This window comes from Pygocentrus nattereri, chromosome 1, assembly GCF_015220715.1.
Source record: "Pygocentrus nattereri isolate fPygNat1 chromosome 1, fPygNat1.pri, whole genome shotgun sequence".
Taxonomy (NCBI): domain Eukaryota; kingdom Metazoa; phylum Chordata; class Actinopteri; order Characiformes; family Serrasalmidae; genus Pygocentrus; species Pygocentrus nattereri.
The window spans coordinates 1,181,064-1,207,500 of NC_051211.1; the positions used below are offsets into that span (position 1 = coordinate 1,181,064).

A 26,437-nucleotide genomic window follows, 5' to 3' on the forward strand; every position below is an offset into this window, starting at 1 on the left:
TCTCAGTAGCAGTGATGCCAACCAATCAGCTCTCAGTAGCAGTAATGAAGACCAATCAGCTCTGAGTAGCAGTAATGCCAACCAATCAGCTCTCAGAAGCAGTAATGAAGACCAATCAGCTCTCAGTAGCAGTAATGAAGACGAATCAGCTCTGAGTAGCAGTAATGCCACCAGATCAGCTCTCAGTAGCAGTAATGCCAACCAATCAGCTCTGAGTAGCAGTAATGCCAACCAATCAGCTCTCAGTAGCAGTAATGAAGACCAATCAGCTCTCAGTAGCAGTAATGCTGACAAATCAGCTCTGAGCAGCAGTAATGAAGACCAATCAGCTCTCAGTAGCAGTAATGCTAACCATTCAGCTCTCACTAGCAGTAATGGAAACCAATCAGCTCTCAGTAGCAGTAATGCTAACCATTCAGCTCTCACTAGCAGTAATGCAAACCAATCAGCTCTCAGTTGCAGTAATGCCACCAATCAGCTCTGAGTAGCAGTAATGCCAACCAATCAGCTCTCAGTAGCAGTAATGAAGATCAATCAGCTCTCAGTAGCAGTAATGCTAACCAATCAGCTCTGATTAGCAGTAATGCAAACCAATCAGCTCTCAGTAGCAATAACACTAACCAATCAGCTCTCAGTAGCAGTAACATTAACCAATCAGCTCTCAGTAACAGTAACACTAACCAATCAGCTCTCAGTAGCAGTAATGCTAACCAATCAGCTCTCAGTAGCAATAACACTAACCAATCAGCTCTCAGTAGCAGTAACACTAACCAATCAGCTCTCAGTAGCAGTAACATTAACCAATCAGCTCTCAGTAGCAGTAACACTAACCAATCAGCTCTCAGTAGCAGTAATGCTAACCAATCAGCTCTCAGTAGCAATAACACTAACCAATCAGCTCTCAGTAGCAGTAACGCTAACCAATCAGCTCTCAGTAGCAGTAATGCTAACCAATCAGCTCTCGGTAGCAGTAACACTACCCAATCAGCTCTCAGTAGCCGTAATGCTAACCAATCAGGTCTCAGTAGCAGTATCACTGACCAATCAGCTCTCAGTAGCAGTAACACTAACAAATCAGCTCTCAGTAGCAGTAACACTAACCAATCAGCTCTCAGTAGCCGTAATGCTAACCAATCAGCTGTCAGTAGCAGTAACACTAACCAATCAGCTCTGAGTAGCAGTAAAGCCAACCAATCAGCTCTCAGTAGTAGTAATGAAGACCAATCAGCTCTCAGTAGTAGTAATGAAGACAAATCAGCTCTCAGTAGCCATAATGCTGACCAATCAGCTCTGAGCAGCAGTAATACCAACCAATCAGCTCTCAGTAGCAGTAATGAAGACCAATCAGCTCTCAGTAGGAGTATCACTGACCAATCAGCTCTCAGTAGCAGTAATGCTGACGAATCAACTCTCAGTAGCACTAATGAAGACGAATCAGCTCTCAGTAGCCATAATGCTGACCAATCAGCTCTGACCAGCAGTACTGCAGACCAATCAGCTCTCAGTAGCAGTAATGCAGACCAATCAGCTCTCAGTAGCAGTAATGAAGACGAATCAGCTCTGGGTAACAGTAATGAAGACCACTCAGCTCTCAGTAGCCATAATGCTGACCAATCAGCTCTGAGCAGCAGTAATACCAACCAATCAGCTCTCAGTAGCAGTAATGAAGACCAATCAGCTCTCAGTAGCAGTAATGCAGACCAATCAGCTCTCAGTAGCAGTAATCAAGACCAATCAGCTCTCAGTAGCATTAACACTAACCAATCAGCTCTCAGTAGCAGTAATGCAGACCAATCAGCTCTCAGTAGCAGTAATGAAGACCAATCAGCTCTCAGTAGCAATAACACTAACCAATCAGCTCTCAGTAGCAGTAACGCTAACCAATCAGCTCTTAGTAGCAGTAATACAGACCAATCAGCACTCAGTAGCAGTATTGCAGACCAATCAGTGCTCAGTAGCAGTAATGCAGACCAATCAGCTCTCAGTAGCAGTAATGAAGACCAATCAGCTCTCAGTAGCAGTAATGAAGACCAATCAGCTCTCAGTAGCAGTAATGCAGACCAATCAGCTCTCAGTAGCATTAACGCTAAGTAGTCAGCGCTCAGTAGCAGTAACACTAACCAATCAGCTCTGAGTAGCAGTAATGCCAACTAATCAGCTCTCAGTAGCAGTAACACTAACCAATCAGCTCTCAGTAGCAATAACTCTAACCAATCAGCTCTCAGTAGCAGTAACGCTAACCAATCAGCTCTCAGTAGCAGTAACACTAACCAATCAGCTCTCAGTAGCAGTAACGCTAACCAATCAACTCTCAGTAGCAGTAACACTAACCAATCAGCTCTCAGTAGCAGTAACGCTAACCAATCAGCTCTCAGTAGCAGTAACACTAACCAATCAGCTCTCAGTAGCAGTAACGCTAACCAATCAACTCTCAGTAGCAGTAACACTAACCAATCAGCTCTCAGTAGCAGTAACGCTAACCAATCAGCTCTTAGTAGCAGTAATACAGACCAATCAGCACTTAGTAGCAGTATTGCAGACCAATCAGTGCTCAGTAGCAGTAATGCAGACCAATCAGCTCTCAGTAGCAGTAATGAAGACCAATCAGCTCTCAGTAGCAGTAATGAAGAGCAATCAGCTCTCAGTAGCAGTGATGCCAACCAATCAGCTCTCAGTAGTAGTAATGAAGACTAATCAGCTCTCAGTAGCAGTGATGCCAACCAATCAGCTCTCAGTATCAGTAATGAAGACCAATCAGCTCTCAGTAGCAGTAATGAAGACCAATCAGCTTTCAATAGCAGTGATGCCAACCAGTCAGCGCTCAGTAGTAGTAATGAAGATGAATCAGCTCTCAGTAGCAGTGATGCCAACCAATCAGCTCTCAGTAGCAGTAATGAAGACCAATCAGCTCTCAGTAGCAGTATTGCAGACCAATCAGTGCTCAGTATCAGTAATGCAGACCAATCAGCTCTCAGTAGCAGTAATGAAGACCAATCAGCTCTCAGTAGCCGTAATGCTAACCAATCAGCTCTCAGTAGCAGTAATGCAGACCAATCAGCTCTCAGTAGCAGTAATGAAGACCAATCAGCTCTCAGTAGCCGTAATGCTAACCAATCAGCTCTCAGTTGCAGTAATGAAGACCAATCAGCTCTCAGTAGCCGTAATGCTAACCAATCAGCTCTCAGTAGCAGTAACGCTAACCAATCAGCTCTCAGTAGCAATAACACTAACCAATCAGCTCTCAGTAGCAGTAACGCTAACCAATCAGCTCTCAGTAGCAGTAACACTAACCAATCAGCTCTCAGTAGCAGTAATACAGACCAATCAGCACTTAGTAGCAGTATTGCAGACCAATCAGTGCTCAGTAGCAGTAATGCAGACCAATCAGCTCTCAGTAGCAGTAATGAAGACCAATCAGCTCTCGGTAGCAGTAATGAAGACCAATCAGCTCTCAGTAGCAGTGATGCCAACCAATCAGCTCTCAGTAGTAGTAATGAAGACTAATCAGCTCTCAGTAGCCGTAATGCTAACCAATCAGCTCTCAGTAGCAGTAATGAAGACCAATCAGCTCTCAGTTGCAGTAATGCCAACCAATCAGCTCTCAGTAGCAGTAATGAAGACCAATCAGCTCTCAGTAGCCGTAATGCTAACCAATTAGCACTCAGTATCAGTAATGAAGACCAATCAGCTCTCAGTACCAGTAATGAAGACCAATCAGCTCTCAGTTGCAGTAATGCCAACCAATCAGCTCTGAGTATCAGTAATGAAGACCAATCAGCTCTCAGTAGCAGTAATGCCAACCAATCAGCTCTCAGTAGCAGTAATGAAGACCAATCAGCTCTCAGTAGCAGTAATGCCAACAAATCAGCTCTCAGTAGCATTAACGCTAAGTAGTCAGCGCTCACTAGCAGTAAGACTAACCAATCAGCTCTGAGTAGCAGTAATGCCAACTAATCAGCTCTCAGTAGCAATAACACTAACCAATCAGCTCTCAGTAGCAATAACACTAACCAATCAGCTTTCAGTAGCAGTAACACTAACCAATCAGCTCTCAGTAGCAATAACACTAACCAATCAGCTCTCAGTAGCAGTAACGCTAACCAATCAACTCTCAGTAGCAGTAACACTAACCAATCAGCTCTCAGTAGCAATAACACTAACCAATCAGCTCTCAGTAGCAGTAACGCTAACCAATCAGCTCTCAGTAGCAGTAATGAAGACCAATCAGCTCTCAGTAGCAATAACACTAACCAATCAGCTCTCAGTAGCAGTAACGCTAACCAATCAGCTCTTAGTAGCAGTAATACAGACCAATCAGCACTCAGTAGCAGTATTGCAGACCAATCAGTGCTCAGTAGCAGTAATGCAGACCAATCAGCTCTCAGTAGTAGTAATGAAGACTAATCAGCTCTCAGTAGCAGTGATGAAGACCAATCAGCTCTCAGTAGCCGTAATGCTAACCAATCAGCTCTCAGTAGCAGTAATGAAGACCAATCAGCTCTCAGTTGCAGTAATGCCAACCAATCAGCTCTCAGTATCAGTAATGAAGACCAATCAGCTCTCAGTAGCCGTAATGCTAACCAATCAGCTCTCAGTAGCAGTAATGAAGACAAATCAGCTCTCAGTTGCAGTAATGCCAACCAATCAGCTCTCAGTAGCAGTAATGAAGACCAATCAGCTCTCAGTAGCCGTAATGCTAACCAATTAGCACTCAGTATCAGTAATGAAGACCAATCAGCTCTCAGTAGCAGTAATGAAGACCAATCAGCTCTCAGTTGCAGTAATGCCAACCAATCAGCTCTGAGTATCAGTAATGAAGACCAATCAGCTCTCAGTAGCAGTAATGAAGACCAATCAGCTCTCAGTAGCAGTAATGCCAACCAATGAGCTCTCAGTAGCATTAACGCTAAGTAGTCAGCGCTCAGTAGCAGTAACGCTAACCAATCAGCTCTGAGTAGCAGTAATGCCAACTAATCAGCTCTCAGTAGCAATAACACTAACCAATCAGCTCTCAGTAGCAATAACACTAACCAATCAACTTTCAGTAGCAGTAACACTAACCAATCAGCTCTCAGTAGCAATAACACTAACCAATCAGCTCTCAGTAGCAGTAACACTAACCAATCAGCTCTCAGTAGCAATAACACTAACCAATCAGCTCTCAGTAGCAGTAACGCTAACCAATCAGCTTTCAGTAGCAGTAACGCTAACCAATCAGCTCTCAGTAGCAGTAATACAGACCAATCAGCACTCAGTAGCAGTATTGCAGACCAATCAGTGCTCAGTAGCAGTAATGCAGACCAATCAGCTCTCAGTAGCAGTCATGAAGACCAATCAGCTCTCAGTAGCAGTAATGAAGACCAATCAGCTCTCAGTAGCAGTGACGCTAACCAATCAGCTTTCAGTAGCAATAACACTAAGCAATCAGCTCTCAGTAGCAGTGATGCCAACCAATCAGCTCTCAGTATCAGTAATGAAGACCAATCAGCTCTCAGTAGCCTTAATGCTAACCAATCAGCTCTCAGTATCAGTAATGAAGACCAATCAGCTCTCAGTAGCAGTAATGAAGACCAATCAGCTCTCAGTTGCAGTAATGCCAACCAATCAGCTTTCAGTAGCAGTAATGAAGACCAATCAGCTGTCAGTAGCATTAATGCCAACCAATCAGCTCTGAGTATCAGTAATGAAGACCAATCAGCTCTTAGTAGCAGTGATGCCAACCAATCAGCTCTCAGTAGCAGTAATGAAGACCAATCAGCTGTCAGTAGCAGTAATGCCAACCAATCAGCTCTGAGTATCAGTAAGGAAGACCAATCAGCTCTCAGTAGCAGTAATGCCAACCAATCAGCTCTCAGTAGCAGTAATGCAGACCAATCAGCTCTCAGTAGCAGTAATGCCAACCAATCAGCTCTCAGTAGCAGTAATGAAGACCAATCAGCTCTCAGTAGCAGTAATGAAGACCAATCAGCTCTCAGTAGCAGTAATGCAGACCAATCAGCTCTCAGTAGCAATAACACTAAGCAATCAGCTCTCAGTATCAGTAATGAAGACCAATCAGCTCTCAGTAGCAGTAATGAAGACCAATCAGCTCTCAGTTGCAGTAATGCCAACCAATCAGCTCTCAGTAGCAGTAATGAAGACCAATCAGCTGTCAGTAGCAGTAATGCCAACCAATCAGCTCTGAGTATCAGTAATGAAGACCAATCAGCTCTTAGTAGCAGTGATGCCAACCAATCAGCTCTCAGTAGCAGTAATGAAGACCAATCAGCTGTCAGTAGCAGTAATGCCAACCAATCAGCTCTGAGTATCAGTAAGGAAGACCAATCAACTCTCAGTAGCAGTAATGCCAACCAATCAGCTCTCAGTAGCAGTAATGAAGACCAATCAGCTCTCAGTAGCAGTAATGCCAACCAATCAGCTCTCAGTAGCAGTAATGAAGACCAATCAGCTCTCAGTAGCAGTAATGAAGACCAATCAGCTCTCAGTAGCAGTAATGCAGACCAATCAGCTCTCAGTAGCAATAACACTAACCAATCAGCTCTCAGTAGCAATAACACTAAGCAATCAGCTCTCAGTAGCAGTGATGCCAACCAATCAGCTCTCAGTAGCAGTAATGCCAACCAATCAGCTCTCAGTAACAGTATCACTGACAATTCAACTCTCAGTAGCAGGAATGCCAACCAATCAGCGCTAAATGGCAATAATGCTGAAGAATCAACTCTCCGTAGCAGTAATGAAGACCAATCAGCTCTGAGTAGCAGTAATGCCAACCAATCAGCTCTCAGTAGCAGTAATGAAGACCAGTCAGCTCTCAGTAGCAGTAATGCTGACAAATCAGCTCTTAGCAGCAGTAATGAAGACCAATCAGCTCTCAGTTGCAGTAATGAAGACCAATCAGCTCTCAGTAGCAGTAACGCTGACCAATCAGTGCTCAGTAGCAGTAACGCTGACCAATCAGTAATAACCACGTTCCCTTAAAACGTCTATTTTCTAACAGTAAATTAACAGAACAATAATCCACGTTTACATCTGACGTGCCATTAATTGAAAATGGAAAGGCAGCCAGTTTACTTACTGTTCACAGTTACAACGTTGGCTTTTTCTTAGGACCTTTCTCAGCAACACACTTAAGAACAAACTTAAGCAGATATTGGTGAACAAGGCCCAGTGAAACCCTGAGTATCAGCTGATCGCTCGATCGCTCAAACCACACAGGTTTAACTACACAACTAACGTCAGTGTCATCAGTGCCAGTGAGTCCTGTTTCAGGATAGATTCGTTACACGACTGTATTGGATTAATTTTTTCCCTCCTGCAGTTTCTGCTTAAATCGCCAATACCCAGACACCCATTTGCCTTTCCTAAATTACTTACAAACGAATGCATGTCTTACCCTCCTTCGCAGATCTGTACTCGAGGGATTTCACTGCATTTAGAGGTAGACCATGCTTCCTCCTCTCCCTCCTCCTTTGGTGGTTCTTCTTTCACAGTTGGCTCAGCTTGCTGGACCTCTATGCGGTCATTGGGCTGAGGGGCGTGTACCTATACTCGAGAGAGACATGGGCAAGTTCACCAACCCTGTTCCGGGTGCCCAGGGAGACAGAGATGAGGAATTCACGTTCAGCATTTTGCAGAACTGAATTATTCCTTTAACTTTAAAGATTCGGAGGTGAGTTGAAAGACTCTGAGAAAGGAAATGTGACTTGTTTGTTGACCAGTGGGCATCTCTATTGCTAAAGACATTGGGCCTTTTTATGAAATACCAAAATTTCATACCTGTTCTCTTTCAACAATCCCCCAAATTTATTACAATGCATCAATAGTGTATCATGCATACATTGCAGATCCAGGCATTTTTACATTTACCTCAGACTCCTCGGGTTTCCGGGGATCAGGTACCTCTGGTTTCCCCACTGTGGAAGCAGGCATGGCTGCCATAGTGTAGGTGAAAGGAGAATGCCTTTGCTTGCAGTACAACAGGGAGAGTACTTCCTTGCTGGTTAGGCCTGGAGGATTTGGATTCCGAGTGCTTACGCTCCAAGAAGAATAGACTGAATTCTGGTTGTCGCTTTGGGCAGATGGATTGGGCTTAATGTAGTTCAGATAGCACCAGCTGGATGTTGGGTTTGTGTGAAGAGAAGGAAACTGCGTTTCTTTGTTGCTTATGGGGGAAATTATACATTGAGCACTTAATACACGTTCTTCTTTGTTGCTGGCAGTCAAACTATTTGAGTTGCTCTGTTCATTATTCTCATCCTCCTCTTCCTTCACCCTTTTCTGTTGCTGACTATCGTGGCTGAGCTCCACACTGCTTGTAGGGGACAGAACTCGTTTATTCCCTCCCGAACCTGAGGACATGGATCCCTCTGGCACTGACCGTTGCTCTTTTACATCAAAATTAGATGCTACGGTATTCAGTCTTACATCGGAGCAGCTTGGATCCTGAGACCTTTTCTGTGACAGAGTAGTGTAAACAGTGTTGACATGAAGTGGTAAGTCTGAATGAAGACGAACTGGTACTCTCTGCATTCCACGAGGACTCAACAGCTCATGGCTTGGAGTAATCTCGAGATGGGAATGCTGGTAGTGATGATAATGGGAAAGGTGTACCACGTGAGCATTTGCAGTTGACTCCTCAATGTTGTCCTCCATGGGAATCTTAAGCTTAAGACCTGTGGACACTGAGGAGTAATGAGCTCTTGCAGCACCTGATGGACACTGTGGACTTTCCCTGGCTTCAGACTGGTCTGTGTTAGTCGTAGGGGCTACCTGCAACACATTATGTGGGATCTTTTGAATAGCCATGGTGTTCTCTGAAATTCCAGGAGGCTGATTTAGCTGCCACTGGGTGACATGTTTGTGAGCAAATAGCGGATGGACTATATTGCCTAAAGAGACATTTTGGGATGTAGAAGGCCCAAGAGATTGAAAAGTGCCAGGGCTTTGCCTAGGGGATATGCCTGTCCTTGGAGGGGAGGAGTTTACACTAAGAACAGCTTTTGGGGTTATATCCTCTTCCTCTGGTTCTTTTACAGCAGAGTGCCTTATCAGAAGGCATTTTCGCCTTTCCCTCCAGCCTGCAGGAGTCCGATCAGGTGAGAGACAACTATAATCAAAGGACTTACTCCTGGCTTCAACTATGGGGTTTGTCTGCTGAGGAATATGGGGTGCCTGTTCAGAAGCAGACCGTCGCATCTCTCGGTGTGGGTGGTGCGGACCTGTGGGGATTGCCAATGTGTGAAGGGCTCTTGACCTTCTAGATGACAACATTTCATCACTTTTGACAGGTTCCTCAAGTGAAGTGGACTGACTGGATGTGTGTGATAAGGAGCTATCCTGACTTGGACTGTGAGGCAGAGATAGCGATTCAAAACTAGAGTCTCCAGATGACTGGGCTGCCTCTGCAAGACGAAGTCGTTTCTTTTTCGGTGGCAGCTTCTCAATTGGAAGCTGGGCCAATGTTGGGCTTCTTTGGGGCCATTGGAAATCTCCTATTTTTTCAGTCTCTTTAATTTCAGAAATGTCTGGACGGGGCGACACTGGCATGTCTGTATCTTCTGTGACCAGGATCTCTGGCACTTGAACGTTGTGTTGACGTACAAGCTTGCGGAATGCTGGCTTTGTTGGCATCTGTTCCTTTGCGTGAGATGTGTGGTGACCATCATGAGAAGGAGGTTTGTCTATAGAAGCCTCATAAGTACCTTGGCTTCTTAGAGTGGGTTCCTGTTTGTCAAATAAACTAGTATGCTGTATCACTGACACTCCTTTTAAAGCACTCTCCTTCTCATTGGCTTGGGATGACCCAATAGACTCTGTAATGGACTTTTCACATGCTGCAGTATATGCTTGCGATGGTGCAAAAGTGGATGGCAAGGCAACTGATGGTAAGGCAGGATCATCAAGTTCAAGACTATCTTCCTTTCTCCTCTTTCGCATTGCTAAAGCACCAGGTCGGGCTTTATAAAATATTCCATGTTCCTCTGTGGGAATTTCAAGTTGGTGAGACAGACGGCCCAAGCAGTGATGGTGCTTGTGTGTTTTATAGTTTTCCCAGCTTTTACAAGCAACACCACATGCTTCACACTCAAATGGTTCTAGCTGTTTTTGCTTGCAGTCAGGCACCGTAGGGATTGAGGGGTGAAATGATGAGCTGGGACTAGGCTGTTCCTCAGTATTAATTTCAGCACCAATGGGTAACTCAATGGCAGGCTGGCGTCTCAGCATACCATGACGCCTATTATGAGCTGGCTGTTGTTCTTCAAATGACTGGCTGAGTCGAAGGCTACGTGAACAAGCAGTGGACGCAGCACTTGCATCCGATGGTAACGAATGACTTCGCATAAGAGGAGCAGTGGATGAAGGGTCGGCCGGCTGACTGACATTGACGGATTGGTGCTGGAATTTCTCACATGGAACCCCAAGAGTGATGGACCCACTACTTTTTGAACTAATTTCTTTTGCACTTTGAAGAAGTGTTTCTTTGGAAAGAGATGCCTTTGACTCAGTGCTGCTCTTCCTGGAGAGAGAAAACCTTCTGGGCTTGACACTATCAATCTTGCTTGTGTCTACCACTGCTTCGTTGATGGTGATGAGTTTGGTGATGTGGTCAATGACTTGCTTTTTAGGCACTGCGAAAGGAATGCTCCTTTCTTCTTGCCCTGAAGGGTGTTCATGCTGTTGTCGAGCGGTTCTCTGTAAATTCCCAAGGCGGCCAAATTTGCCAAGAATTACCTCAGCATAGCTTTTGGCACTCGTGTTAGGTGGACTTTCTTGGGAGACTTCTGTGCTTTCAGAGCGAGAAAAGTAGCCTGATTCTGTACTACCCTTGCTGCCTAGCCCAAATGATGAGGAGGCCTCATCAGATGACCCCAAAGGAGCACGTCTTCCTCTGCTAAGCCTCATAGCTAGTCTCTTTTTGACAGCATGGGAATCCTCCATTCCTTGGGATTGCCCTTCGGGGGACACTTCTGTGCAGGTTATTTGAGAGGGTATCATACCTTGATTCTTAAGAGTAAAGGATGAAGATGGGTGACCAGTATCTTCATCCGATTCTGTAACTGGCTCCTCATGACAGCTTCCGCCTTGTCCCTCCCTTCCAGTGGTCAGACCAGCTTTCACTCTATGGGTGTGGGACTTCCGGTGCTTGTAAAGGTTACTCTTAGTCTTGAAGGAAAAACCACATGGTGCACAAGGATAGGGCCTCTCTCCTGTATGGGAACGTATGTGTTTCTGCAGAACGCTAGGCTTGGCACAGGCACGACCACAGTAGGTGCAGACATACTTCCCTGGCTTCTGAGGTTTGCGCGCACGTTTCTGCTTCAGGGTGCTTTCTTGGGTCTCCATGGAACAGGCTTGTGCTGGCACTGATGAGGCTGAGACCTCAGTGGGCTTTTCACCAGAAACTCCCATGTTGTCTTCAGACGTTCCAGGAGCCCATGTTGATGCATCTCCTTCAAGAGTCTCCATTTCCAGCACATTTTTTTTCTGTAGCCTGAGACGTTTCCTCTCATGACGAGGTCGCTTTGTCTGTTTAGCTTGAGATGGTTCATGCTGCTGCTGCTGAGAATGGGCTGCTTGCTGTTGTTCTGAGGAAGATGTTGGCTGGGGACTGTTGTGAGAAGACTCATGTTGAGGGTGTTCTGGATCTCCAGATTGCTCCCGAGGGCTCAGTGGACAATGTGAGACCTCCATAAAATAGGGAAAGAACCTCTGGATGTATGAAATGCCTGGGATTTGTTTTTTCAAGACTGTCAAATGATGTAACAGTTAACAAGTTCAATGAAAATAGCACAATTTTCAGCGCTGGATAAACCTTGAAATCTTCATGTATCAGTAAACAGGAAACGAGAACCTGCTCCAGGAAATTTTCAGCCACTGCTGTCCAAGTTATAATCCAAATCTGGCTCTTCTATCTTGTATGGAAGTCCTTCCAATGAGCAGCAAAGTCTTCCTCATAAAGCACTTCCTTGATACTCAGGTCCTTGGGGTTAGTGGGTGCAGGTTCTTGGTTCAGTGGGTGCAGAGCTTCTGAAGTTCTGTAATATGCCACAAATAAATAAATAAACAAACCAGATTTCTCTTTGAACACAAGGTTTGCTAACAAACAGACATATAAATGTGCAAACACAAGCATGTGTACACATCTGGTGTACTGTTGTGACTGTCTAAATCTTTTCTGAGGTGTGAATGAATGCTACATTTTATTATAAAAAAAAATAGTACTGGAATTACTTAAGATTTTGGTCTTACTTGCAGAATACCATATAACAAATATCATGTTTGGTACAGGAAACTGCTTCGTTAATTACACCCAAAACCAATTTTGCCAATAATGTTCAAATTTCACAGAGAAAAGTTGCACAACATGAGGTTCTATTTGAGAGTATATATGTTTAAGAGCCTTTTGGCCCACATTTTCCAAAAACATTACATGTGCTCAACAGGAAAACAGGAGAGAATGCTTGGAAAATAAATCATTCCTCACTATTTTCATTTCAACACACATAGGAACCAGGCATCCCACTCACTAACCAGCTGGCACTGGCGCCCACGCTTTGCTGTAGGGGGTGGATAGGTGTGGGACCATATGAGATCCTGCTGGTAGTCCAAATCTTTGCCAGCAGTGCATTCCAGACCAGTTATATGGAGTGTTATTTGGATCTCAGTGTTCATAGCCTTCCTGCACAAACTGGGATTGATTTTGATTTATTTACATTTGAGATTTATTACATAACAACAGGAAAGACGACTAAACTCATAACATTCTGTGTCCCGTATTATAGACTTATACAAATTACTTCAGCTGGGTAATAAGAGGAGGGATCTTAAACAGTCTCTAAACAGAGAATTCCACTGTGATTTCTGCATAATTAAATGGTTTAGATGTAAGCAAAATCAGTGAAATGCTCCATTCCAGAGTCAGAGCTGCTCACAGTGGTGGTGATAGGAACCAGACGTCCCTCTAAAAGCTCCTCACAGTGGTGGTGATGGGAACCAGACGTCCCTCTAAAAGCTCCTACAGAAAGTTCCTACATGAACTGGTTCTGAATTCCCTGCCTGATGACTGAGACGCTGTTTTATGAGAGTTTAGAGAACTTCAACTCCATTCATGGTGGAGGGAGACATGCAGGGCGCTGTGCGGCAAAATAGTCCCCAAAGAAAATTCGTTATTCCAGATTTTCCACTGTTTTCCATCATCAACATTCCATATAAGCTCAGAAGACTCGTGTAGGTTCTCTGGTGGTTCTGGATGGTAAATAAAATGTCTATATCTGTGTTGTAGTCATGGCGATGCCTGGTTTCCATCACCACCACTGTAAAGACGTCTCTCTAAAATGAACCATTATTTAAGTAAATTAATTGAATTATTTGTCACTGTGAAATTAGACCTCTGCATTTAACCCATCCGTGCAGTGAAACACCCACACACACACACTCTAGGGGGCAGTAAGCACACTTGCCCAGAGCGGTGGGCAGCCCTATCCACAGCGCCCGGGGAGCAGTTGGGGGTTAGGTGTCTTGCTCAAGGACACCTCAGTTGTGGACTGTCAGCTGAGGGGATTGAACTGGCGACCTTCCGGTCACAGGGCTGGTTCCCTGACCTCCAGCCCACGACTGAGCCAATTATGTATTTAAATGATCTTTTGAACAGACAGATACGCACAGCCGCCTATTTTTAAAAACCTTCCCAACAGTTATGAAACATTTGACAAATACACAAATAAGCATTTATCCAAACATCACGTTTGGCTCAGAGACACAGTTAAACAGCTTTCCACTGATTATTAAATCACTCTCGGAAACCTCATACAGACTTTTTCACCTGAAAAAGAAATCCATAATTTGGCGGCAGCTCAGTTGTGGGGTAGAAAACACGCGGCCGTGTGTGTTCATGCATGTCTGCACACTGTTTGAACTGCGCTGCTAAAGAGAGATGGATGTGTATATAAGAGCCGGTCTATTTGCACAGGTGGAACGTTGGAAGCGGAACAGAAGGTAAGACTGTTCTTCACACATGTCCTTGATTAGGAAGCAGAAACATCACCTGACTCGGAACGTGTTAAGACGCCTGGCGGGGGGGGAGCGTATGAAAATCTCCCCAGGTCGCCAGCTCAACACAGCTCGGGCAAAATGTCTGTGTTCAAACAGGCCAAAGGGGCAGAGGTGATGAAAGGTCGGTTCTACAACAGCTGGTTCTGTTGAATTTACTAATCTGTACTGATCACACACACAAAATATGGTTCCTTAAGGGTTCTGTAGTAAAAAAGTGGTTCTATATAGAACCATGAGCACTCAAATAACCATCTGCATGCTTATAGGGTTCTCTGCATCATGAAATTGTTCATCAGATTGTTGGAAAATGTGCTGTATATGGTTCTAGATTGAGAACATTCCTGAAAATGGTTCAATATAACACCAAAAGGATTTCTGCTAATGTTACAATGTCAAGCTTGTAATAATAAAGGAACCTGTTTTGGTGTCACTTAGAACCATGTACCGCACAATCTCTACCAGTCTGAAGAAGTTTCATTATGCCTTGCTACAATCTCAAAACAGATGGTTCTGCAAGGGTTCTTTAGTAAGGAAAATAGCTCTTTATAGAACCATGAATACTTAAAGAACCATCTGCATGCTTAAAGGGTTATCTGCATCATGAACTCAGTCTTCAGATTGTTGGAGAATGTGCTGTACATGGTTCTATTTACAACCTTTATAAAACGGTTGGTTCTACAACAGCTGGTGCTTTAAAGTTTTGTTAGTAAAATATAATTCTATACAGAACCATCTATAACTATACAGACTGACATCATGAAATCGTTCTTCAAATGTGCTGTATATGGTTCTGAATCAAGAACCTTTATGAAAAGGGTTCAATATAACACCAAAAAGGTTCTGTTAATGTTAAAATGCCAAGGCTGTATTAATAAAGGAACCATTTTGGTGCTATTTAGAACCATGTACAACACCTTCTCCAATTCTTCAGATTGTTGGAACATGTGCTGTATATGGTTCTGTCTAGAACCTTTATGAAAAAGGTTCTATGAAGTACCAAAAGGGTTCTGCTAATGTTACAATGTCAAGTTTGTAACATTAGAGGAACCCTCTTTGATGCTATTTAGAACCATATACAACACATTCTCCATCAGTTTGAAGAACAGGCCCTTGATGATTTGCTACAGTCTCAAAAAATTGTTCTCCAAGAGTTCTTAAGTAAAGAAAATGTTTTTACTTAGAACCATGCATGATTAAATTGTTTTTTGCATCATGAAAACATTCTTCAGATTGATGGAGGATGTGCTTTAGATGCTTCTATATAGAACCTTTCAGAAAGGGTTCTATATAGCACCTAAGATGGTTCTTCTGTTGTGACAAGCTTTGATTGAACGATACCAGAACCCTTTTTATCCATCATGTAAAGGATTCTTTGTGTGTTCAGAATTCTATATAGAACCATTTTCTACACTAAAGAATCTCTGAAGAACCATCGTTTCTAAAAGTGTACATAAAACCCTCTGTGTGTAGAGTAAAGCCCTATTGGAGCTGGATTAGTTTTAGTGGAGCGTGAGCATTTTTATATTTTATAACCAGACTGGCTTCATGAACTCATTTCAGGTGAAAGTCCTCCAGCGTCTCTCTTGGTAAACCAGTCTTTTAATAGAACGTCATTAATTAGTGACGCTGACGTCTATTAAAATGATCAGAAGCACAAAACACTGAAGGTAAACAGTTTCCATCAGGGAGAACCGAGTGGCTCTGAAATCACTTTTTACACACAAGCAAAGTTTCAGTTTCAGATTTATTTACAACTTAGTTCCAAGTTTAAGTTGAATAAAAACTGGCTTTAAACTCAGGATCACAGATGAGCTCCTTTACTATGTTGATCTGTAGGCGTCTGTTCATAAACATAAACCAGCCCAAACTCATTTACTATAAAATGAAATGGTGTTTGTAGAAATTCAGAAAAAAGCCGCGTCAGTCTCGACTGCATATGTGGACATATTTCTATATTGAGCTCTATTTACACAAAGTTAGGTTAGTTCATCATTTATGTTGAACAGACTCTCCCAAAGTTTTACGCTGCTGCGCTGACGTTGAACCGCGTGCTGCACTGGGTCGGTATGACCAACAGGTCAAAACCAGCTCTAAACAAAGTGACCGCTGGGCCCTGATTGGTGCTCTGGCTTTGCGCTTCTTTCGTTTTGACATGTTACGTTTTTATACACACAGAAACCAAAAGGAACGACAGATTTCTCAAAATGTAGAAGGAAAAAGTCGGATATTAGACTCTGAAATGTAGTGGAGTGAAAGGAAAAAGTCGCCCAGAACGGAGAAACTTCAGTACAGATACACCAAAAATACTAAAGTACAGAAACTAATTACATTTACTCAGATACTCAGTTACTGTCCACCACTGCCGAGGGGCAATGTAGCATGTCCAACTGGTCCGACCGCAAGTCTTTGAACTGTGGGAGGAAACTGGAGAACCCAGAGGAAACCCACAGGGAGAACATGCGACCTCTGGACTCTGGACGCCCAGCCGGGGAATCGAACCCAGACCCTTCTTGCTTTGAGGCGACAGCGCCACCGTGCCTCTAATTACGAATCAGTAAAATCATAAACAATATATGAAAAAAATGACAGCTGTAATTAAAATACAATAACAACAATAAAAATAGTAAATCAATAAAGAAAACAAAACAGATAAATAAATAAAAAATAAACTAAAGTGGTCTCAGACTGAGCTGCAGCGGATAAAATGGTCAAAATGATAAAATAAAAAAATTAAATTAAAAAAAAATCTAAATTTAATTGATCGAGAAATATTTTAATGTCTGTATTTGTGTTTATCTTGTCTTCTCGTCGCTGTGCCGACCCCGAAACTTTCAGATGTTCAGCTTTCCATTCGCTCCTGTTTGGATTGTCCTGACGTGCCTGGGAAACGCGACACGGACCGGAAACTGTGCCAACCGACCCGCTCTCGGCCTATATCAGCCGAGGCACCTGTGCGTGTTCGGATACCTTTACCAACAAGGCAGGTTTCCAGAAAACGGCAACACATCCAGATGAGGGGCAATTAGCTGAGCGCGAACGTCTGGCTGCAGCTATTAATGCTAATCAGTCTTTAATAAAAGTGCACGGGAGAAGTCTTTCGGCTCGCTTAACCAATTCAGCTTCCCAAATATGTTGCTTAAACGCTTTTCAGAAATCTCGTCAATCTCCCTCTCTCTTTCACTAATGGGCACCCAGTGGTTGTTCCTATGGCAACGGCCCTAAACCATGCGGCGGCAGATGGAAGCAGAGCTGGAGGGCTAAATTTATCTCCCAGCATCCTCGCTGACTACAGAGAGAGCATGCCCCCCCCCGCCCCCCCGCAACCATTCACCACACACACACACACACACACACACACACACACACATACACACTATTCCCTCACTCCCACCGTCCCTTCTCTTTCTGGACAGAAAATGACGGACGGACCAAAATCAATAACTCCACAATCTCACTCGTACCTGGAGGAAAACGAGTGGAGCAGCCCGTTCAACTCAAACAGAAGCTCTGGCACATTTAAACAGCGCAAGCTCCCTGTCAGATCACAGAGCCCACGATCGCAGTTCATTCACGCTAAACAGGCCACGTTCCTTTATTTCAGTGTGTTTCTTACAGAACCTGCACTGTTCCGTCAAAGAACCTGAACAACATTCAAAATGTATAAAGGAGCAAAAAAGGCTCAAAGATATTTTACCAACACCTGGTCTTAGTTTACTAAGGCCTTTCACCAGGGATGCGCCGATATGGGGACTGTGGTCGATATCCGATATTTATCTTGCACATTTCTGCAGGTGCCGATACATAAAGATACACAAAACCTCGTATCTCCATTTTTGTCCATTTTCAGTGTTTGATATACAGTATTTTGAAAAGGCATGTTGGCCTTTATATTCTCTATAAATCTCATGAAGGATGGACCAAAATAAACGGCCAAAAATGAGGTGATAAAACGTCGGGCTCCACTGACTGACATTGAAAGTAATGTGTGTTTTTTCCTTCTTCTGTAAAGTTCCTATTTTGGAGATGCAAGGTTTTGTTCTGACAACAGCCTTTCTATCATCTGGAACCAGTCTGCCCGTTCTCCTCTGACCTCTCACACCAACAAGGCATTTTCGTCCACACAACTGACCGCTCACTGGATATTTCCTCTTTTTCGGACCGTTCTCTGTGAACCCTAGAGATGGTTGAGCAGATCAGCAGTTTCTGAAATACTCAGACCAGCCCGTCTGGCACCAACAACCACGCCACGTTCAAAGCCCCTTAAATCCCCTTTCTTCCCCGTTCTGATGCTCGGCCTGCACTTCAGCAAGTCGTCTTGACCACCTCTACACGCCTAAATGCAGTGAGCTGCAGCCGTGTGATTGGCTGATTAGCTATTTGTGTTAACAAGCAATTGTACCTAATAAAGTGGCTAGTGTGTGTGTGTGTGTGTGTGTGTGTGTGTGTGTGTGTGTGTGTGTGTGTGTGTGTGTGTGTGTGTGTATACACATATATATATCATCACATTTCAGGCCAAAATATCAGCAACATCAGCAACAGCAACATTTCTCCGATGACGATTTGCTTTTAATAGAACACCCAAAGAACCATCTGCATGCTTAAAGGGTTCTCTGCATGGTGAAACAGTTCCTCTAATTATTGGAGAAGGTATTCTATATGTTTATGGTTCTACACACCACCAAAAAGGCTTCTGCTATTGGTCCTTCATGGATTCTTCAGTAAAGAAAAAAATGGTTCTATAAAGAACCATGAACACTCAAAGAACCCTTTGCTACATTAACCATAATTAATCTTCTGATTGATGAAAAATGTGTTTTATATCGTTATATTTAGAACCTTTTTGAAAAGGGTTTTATATATCACCAAAAAGGGTTCTTCAATTGTTACAGGCTTGACCCAACAATGGATAGTACCAATAGAAGAACAATTTTTGGTGCTTTAACCCTTTTCAAAGAGGTTCTACACAGAAACATCTACAGCACGTTCCTCATCAATCTGGAGAACCGTTTCACCATGAAAAGGGTTCATTTTCATTCATTACTAGGAAAGTTTGAGCATAATACTTAATACACCAGATCCCAGTAAACAGAACCCAAAAGAGTTCTTCAAAAGAGTTCTAACAAGCTGGAAATCGTGACAGTAGAGAAGCACTTTACATGCTTCTTAGAACCCTTTTCAAAATGGTGCTATGTAGAACCACATTCATGTAGTACACATTCTCCAGTAACCTCACGGTTTTCTAGAACCATAGTCTTTACTAAAGAACCCTTGAAGAACCGCCTTGTTTAAGAGTGTAAGGTACGACCCACAGAACCTCCGTTTAAAAATAATTACTAAAAAATAAATTACTAAAAATTCAGGACTGTAAAAAGATCAAAGTGTGAAAAGGAGGTGTGAGGAAAGTTTCTCCATTAGCAAAGGTTCCTGCTCCGAGGCCACTTGGCACGGCATGCGATGAATTTGACTGAGAATCATCTCATTAGATTCTTGTTTTAACACACAGCATCGTTTTGAGTTTTACGACCTCAAAAAAGCTCAAAATGTAAAACTAGGTAAGAGAAAAATTCGCATTCCTTTCTAAAGTTACGACGTCCAACACGAAGTTCAGAGAAACACTAAGAGCAAAAGCCTTTTTGTTTTTTTTTGGGAATTTTTTTAATTTTTGGGAATAAAATCGTCTTTCTTGATGAAAATCTAAATGTAAGACAACGCAAATAACGCGAGGAAGATTTTCTTAAAGAGCTTGAGTCACGACCGTGAGCTGCTGAAGGTCTGGGGTGTCTCTGCTTTAGGCTTTGATGTGGACATGCACTGAGTGCTTTTACAGAGAATCATCTTCTTACATAACACATCAATTTTCCAATTTTATGACCTCTAAATTTTTTTTTTTGATGAAATTTTCTTGATGAAAATCTAAAAATGAAAAGCTGCGAAAAAAACTTTGACAGAGGCTTTCTGACTCGCGCCTCTAAACATTGAGAAGATTTAGGGGTCTGTTTTATGCTTTGACAACATGCGTTGATTGTTTTTACAAAGAATCGTCTTCTTACATAAGAAACAATATAATTTTAAACATTTTACAACCTCTAATATATTCAGAATGTAAATTCTTTTTTTGGGGCAAATTATTTATTTATTTGTTTTTTGAAAGAAGCGTACGTCCTGACCAGAATCCAAATCTGAAAAGCTGCTAAAAACATCAGAGGAACGTTCTCTTAACGTTTTGAGTTCCGACTGTAAGCGCATTGAAAATTTGGGGTCTTCTTTATGCAGACCCCCGTAACCTGCTTTTATAAGCCTCTTCTTCAATAAGAGACATCATTTGTCAAATTTCACGACCTCTGAAACATCCCGGACGCTGAAATGAGGTGAACGAGGTTCTGAGTTCAGACGTATTCAGACAGCGCCGCTCCGGCTCTGCTTCCCTCGATGTCATTCTCAGAATGGAACCGAGTGTCCTGCACTGCAGACCGCTGCTCTCTGGTGGATGCAGCATAAACGAGGCATCGACTCAGAGCTACAGCCTCATCAGCAGCGTCTCCCAGGACGTGAAACCCCTCCGCTGAAATTAAACAGTAGACACGTACGCACATCACGCACAAACGCCGCATCGATCCGCCCCAGGACTCATTCACAGAGCGCTAGCGTGGAGCAGAGCACGCATGGGAGCGAGACAGAGTGGACAGTCAGTCCATTCATCCTTTTCCCGTACGCTCTGCGCCACACGGGCTGAGGAATCGCAGCCTTTCGCGAGCACACGCTGTACCGCCACGAGCACAAAGCCTGTCATGACTCAGGAGAACGAGCGCGAGCAGAAAGCGGTACAAATTACCTCTTTCAAACGAGGCAGTCTGTCCATTCACAACCAGCAGCCGCCTCCTCACAGAAAAGCCTGGTGATGATATCAATGTCCTTTACCTGAGAACGGCGGGTCTCCTCTCCAGCCCCGGTAACGTCTCAGATCGGTCAGGCTTTGAGAGAGCGAATGAGTCAGAGAAGGACAGAAAGGGAGAGTGCGAGTGAGAGAGAGGGAGAGAGGCAGAGGGAGAGGGAGAAAATGTATGAATGAGCCAGTGCAGAGGCAGAGGGGAGGTGAGGTTTCTGTCTGTGTACAGAGAGATCACAGGTGGACCGCCGGGGACGAGGAGGATCTCTGCGTCCTCTCACTCCGGATTCACTCCCACGAACTTAATGATGTCAGTCCAATGATCGTATAACGTTTCAGACAAAACGCCGGAGCTGAGCGGCGTTTGTTTATTTGATGGTCGTTAATGACGCCTTTAGAGGGCGGAGCTGAGCGGCGTTTGTTTATTTGATGGTTGTTAATGACGCCTTTAGAGGGCGGAGCTGAGCGGTGTTTGTTTATTTGATGGTCGTTAATGACGCCTTTAGAGGGCGGAGCTGAGCGACGTTTGTTTATTTGATGGTCGATAATGACGTCTTTAGAGGGCGGAGCTGAGCAGCGTTTGTTTATTTGATGGTCGTTAATGACGTCTTTAGAGGGCGGAGCTCAGCGGCGTTTGTTTATTTGATGGTCGTTAATGACGCCTTTAGAGGGCGGAGCTGAGCGGCGTTTGTTTATCTGATGGTCGTTAATGACGTCTTTAGAGGGCGGAGCTCAGCGGCGTTTGTTTATTTGATGGTCGTTAATGACGCCTTTAGAGGGCGGAGCTGAGCGGCGTGTGTTTATCTGATGGTCGTTAATGACGTCTTTAGAGGGCGGAGCTGAGCGGCGTTTGTTTATTTGATGGTTGTTAATGACGTCTTTAGAGGGCGGAGCTGAGCGGCGTTTGTTTATTTGATGGTCGTTAATGACGCCTTTAGAGGGCGGAGCTGAGCGGCGTTTGTTTATTTGATGGTCGTTAATGACGTCTTTAGAGGGCGGCGCTGAGCGGCGTTTGTTTATTTGATGGTCGTTAATGACGTCTTTAGAGGGCGGAGCTGAGCGGAGTTTGTTTATTTGATGGTCGTTAATGACGTCTTTAGAGGGCGGAGCTGAGCGGCGTTTGTTTATCTGATGGTCGTTAATGACGTCTTTAGAGGGCGGAGCTGAGCGGAGTTTGTTTATTTGATGGTCGTTAATGACGTCTTTAGAGGGCGGAGCTGAGCGGCGTTTGTTTATTTGATGGTTGTTAATGACGCCTTTAGAGGGCGGAGCTGAGCGGCGTTTGTTTATTTGATGGTTGTTAATGACGCCTTTAGAGGGCGGAGCTGAGCGGTGTTTGTTTATTTGATGGTTGTTAATGACGCCTTTAGAGGGCGGAGCTGAGCGGCGTTTGTTTATTTGATGGTCGTTAATGACGTCTTTAGAGGGCGGAGCTAAGCGGCGTTTGTTTATTTGATGGTCGTTAATGACGTGTTTAGAGGGCGGAGCTGAGCGGCGTTTGTTTATTTGATGGTCGATAATGACGTCTTTAGAGGGCGGCGCTGAGCGGCGTTTGTTTATTTGATGGTTGTTAATGACGCCTTTAGAGGGCGGAGTTGAGCGGCGTTTGTTTATTTGATGGTCATTAATGACGTCTTTAGAGGGCGGAGCTGAGCGGCGTTTGTTTATTTGATGGTCGTTAATGACATCTTTAGAGGGCGGAGCTGAGCGGCGTTTGTTTATTTGATGGTTGTTAATGACGTCTTTAGAGGGCGGAGCTGAGCGGCGTTTGTTTATTTGATGGTCGTTAATAACGCCTTTAGAGGGCGGAGCTGAGAGGCGTTTGTTTATTTGATGGTTGTTAATGACGTCTTTAGAGGGCGGAGTTAAGCCGCATTTGTTTATTTGATGGTCGTTAATGACGTCTTTAGAGGGCGGAGCTCAGCGGCGTTTGTTTAGTTGATGGTCGTTAATGACGTCTTTAGAGGGCGGAGCTGAGCGGAGTTTGTTTATTTGATGGTCGTTAATGACGTCTTTAGAGGGCGGAGCAGAGCGTCGTTTGTTTATTTGATGGTTGTTAATGACGTCTTTAGAGGGTGGAGCTGAGCGGCGTTTGTTTATTTGATGGTCGTTAATGACGTCTTTAGAGGGCGGAGCTGAGCGGCGTTTGTTTATTTGATGGTCGTTAATGACGTCTTTAGAGGGCGGAGCTGAGTGGCGTTTGTTTATTTGATGGTTGTTAATGACGTCTTTAGAGGGCGGAGCTGAGCGGCATTTGTTTATTTGATGGTCGTTAATGACGTCTTTAGAGGGCGGAGCTGAGTGGTGTTTGTTTATTTGATGGTCGTTAATGACGTCTTTAGAGGGCGGAGCTGAGTGGCGTTTGTTTATTTGATGGTTGTTAATGACGTCTTTAGAGGGCGGAGCTGAGCGGCGTTTGTTTATTTGATGGTCGTTAATGACGTCTTTAGAGGGCGGAGCTGAGTGGTGTTTGTTTATTTGATGGTCGTTAATGACGTCTTTAGAGGGCGGAGCAGAGCGTCGTTTGTTTATTTGATGGTTGTTAATGACGTCTTTAGAGGGCGGAGCTGAGCGGCGTTTGTTTATTTGATGGTCGTTAATGACGTCTTTAGAGGGCGGAGCTGAGCGGCGTTTGTTTATTTGATGGTCGTTAATAACGTCTTCAGAGGGCAGAGCTGAGCGGCGTTTCTTTATTTGATGGTCGATAATGACGTCTTTAGAGGGCGGCGCTGAGCGGCGTTTGTTTATTTGATGGTTGTTAATGACGTCTTTAGAGGGCGGAGCTGAGCGGCGTTTGTTTATTTGATGGTCGTTAATGACGTCTTTAGAGGGCGGAGCTGAGTGGTGTTTGTTTATTTGATGGTCGTTAATGACGTCTTTAGAGGGCGGAGCTGAGTGGTGTTTGTTTATTTGATGGTCGTTAATGACGTCTTTAGAGGGCGGAGCTGAGTGGTGTTTGTTTATTTGATGGTCGTTAATGACGTCTTTAGAGGGCGGAGCTGAGCGGCGTTTGTTTATTTGATGGGCGGAGCTGAGCGGCGTTTGTTTATTTGATGGTCGATAATGACGTCTTTAGAGGGCGGCGCTGAGCGGCGTTTGTTTATTTGATGGTTGTTAATGACGTCTTTAGAGGGCGGAGCTGAGCGGCGTTTGTTTATTTGATGGTTGTTAATGACGCCTTTAGAGGGCGGAGCTGAGCGGCGTTTGTTTATTTGATGGTCGTTAATAACGCCTTTAGAGGGCGGAGCTGAGAGGCGTTTGTTTATTTGATGGTTGTTAATGACGTCTTTAGAGGGCGGAGCTGAGCGGCGTTTGTTTATTTGATGGTTGTTAATGACGCCTTTAGAGGGCGGAGCTGAGAGGCGTTTGTTTATTTGATGGTTGTTAATGACGTCTTTAGAGGGCGGAGTTAAGCGGCATTTGTTTATTTGATGGTTGTTAATGACGTCTTTAGAGGGCGGAGCTGAGTGGCGTTTGTTTATTTGATGGTTGTTAATGACGTCTTTAGAGGGCGGAGCTGAGCGGCGTTTGTTTATTTGATGGTTGTTAATGACGTCTTTAGAGGGCGGAGCTGAGCGGCGTTTGTTTATTTGATGGTCGTTAATGACGTCTTTAGAGGGCGGAGCTGAGTGGTGTTTGTTTATTTGATGGTCGTTAATGACGTCTTTAGAGGGCGGAGCTGAGTGGTGTTTGTTTATTTGATGGTCGTTAATGACGTCTTTAGAGGGCGGAGCTGAGTGGTGTTTGTTTATTTGATGGTCGTTAATGACGTCTTTAGAGGGCGGAGCTGAGCGGCGTTTGTTTATTTGATGGGCGGAGCTGAGCGGCGTTTGTTTATTTGATGGTCGATAATGACGTCTTTAGAGGGCGGCGCTGAGCGGCGTTTGTTTATTTGATGGTTGTTAATGACGTCTTTAGAGGGCGGAGCTGAGCGGCGTTTGTTTATTTGATGGTTGTTAATGACGTCTTTAGAGGGCGGAGCTGAGCGGCGTTTGTTTATTTGATGGTCGTTAATAACGCCTTTAGAGGGCGGAGCTGAGAGGCGTTTGTTTATTTGATGGTTGTTAATGACGTCTTTAGAGGGCGGAGCTGAGCGGCGTTTGTTTATTTGATGGTTGTTAATGACGTCTTTAGAGGGCGGAGCTGAGCAGCGTTTGTTTATTTGATGGTGGTTAATGACGTCTTTAGAGGGCGGAGCTGAGCGGCGTTTGTTTATTTGATGGTTGTTAATGACGTCTTTAGAGGGCGGCGCTGAGCGGCGTTTGTTTATTTGATGGTTGTTAATGACGTCTTTAGAGGGCGGAGCTGAGCGGCGTTTGTTTATTTGATGGTCGTTAATGACGTCTTTAGAGGGCGGAGCTGAGTGGTGTTTGTTTATTTGATGGTCGTTAATGACGTCTTTAGAGGGCGGAGCTGAGTGGTGTTTGTTTATTTGATGGTCGTTAATGACGTCTTTAGAGGGCGGAGCTGAGTGGTGTTTGTTTATTTGATGGTCGTTAATGACGTCTTTAGAGGGCGGAGCTGAGCGGCGTTTGTTTATTTGATGGGCGGAGCTGAGCGGCGTTTGTTTATTTGATGGTCGATAATGACGTCTTTAGAGGGCGGCGCTGAGCGGCGTTTGTTTATTTGATGGTTGTTAATGACGTCTTTAGAGGGCGGAGCTGAGCGGCGTTTGTTTATTTGATGGTTGTTAATGACGCCTTTAGAGGGCGGAGCTGAGCGGCGTTTGTTTATTTGATGGTCGTTAATAACGCCTTTAGAGGGCGGAGCTGAGAGGCGTTTGTTTATTTGATGGTTGTTAATGACGTCTTTAGAGGGCGGAGCTGAGCGGCGTTTGTTTATTTGATGGTTGTTAATGACGCCTTTAGAGGGCGGAGCTGAGAGGCGTTTGTTTATTTGATGGTTGTTAATGACGTCTTTAGAGGGCGGAGTTAAGCGGCATTTGTTTATTTGATGGTTGTTAATGACGTCTTTAGAGGGCGGCGCTGAGCGGCGTTTGTTTATTTGATGGTTGTTAATGACGTCTTTAGAGGGCGGAGCTGAGCGGCGTTTGTTTATTTGATGGTCGTTAATGACGTCTTTAGAGGGCGGAGCTGAGTGGTGTTTGTTTATTTGATGGTCGTTAATGACGTCTTTAGAGGGCGGAGCTGAGTGGTGTTTGTTTATTTGATGGTCGTTAATGACGTCTTTAGAGGGCGGAGCTGAGTGGTGTTTGTTTATTTGATGGTCGTTAATGACGTCTTTAGAGGGCGGAGCTGAGCGGCGTTTGTTTATTTGATGGGCGGAGCTGAGCGGCGTTTGTTTATTTGATGGTCGATAATGACGTCTTTAGAGGGCGGCGCTGAGCGGCGTTTGTTTATTTGATGGTTGTTAATGACGTCTTTAGAGGGTGGAGCTGAGCGGTGTTTGTTTATTTGATGGTTGTTAATGACGTCTTTAGAGGGCGGAGCTTAGCGGTGTTTGTTTATTTGATGGTCGTTAATGACGTCTTTAGAGGGC

At 44.2% G+C, this 26,437-nt stretch overlaps 1 protein-coding gene across 8 annotated transcripts in view; it reads right to left on the reverse strand.

Moving 5' to 3' along the window:
• Nucleotides 1-26,437, reverse strand: part of hivep3a (HIVEP zinc finger 3a) — a 104,942-nt gene that overhangs the window by 37,732 nt on the left and 40,773 nt on the right. For 4 of the 8 annotated variants that reach the window (XM_037535161.1, XM_037535176.1, XM_037535209.1 and 1 more), the window contains 2 exons: nt 7,867-12,035; nt 7,394-7,542 (listed from right to left, as the gene is read on the reverse strand). In XM_037535161.1, the coding sequence (XP_037391058.1) occupies nt 7,394-7,542; nt 7,867-11,691 (3,974 nt within the window). In that variant the 5' untranslated portion in view covers nt 11,692-12,035. Of the gene's footprint in view, nt 1-7,393; nt 7,543-7,866; nt 12,036-20,884; nt 21,024-26,437 lie in introns of all 8 variants that reach the window. The other 4 variants (XM_037535087.1, XM_037535135.1, XM_037535105.1 and 1 more) reach the window with 2 other exon arrangements.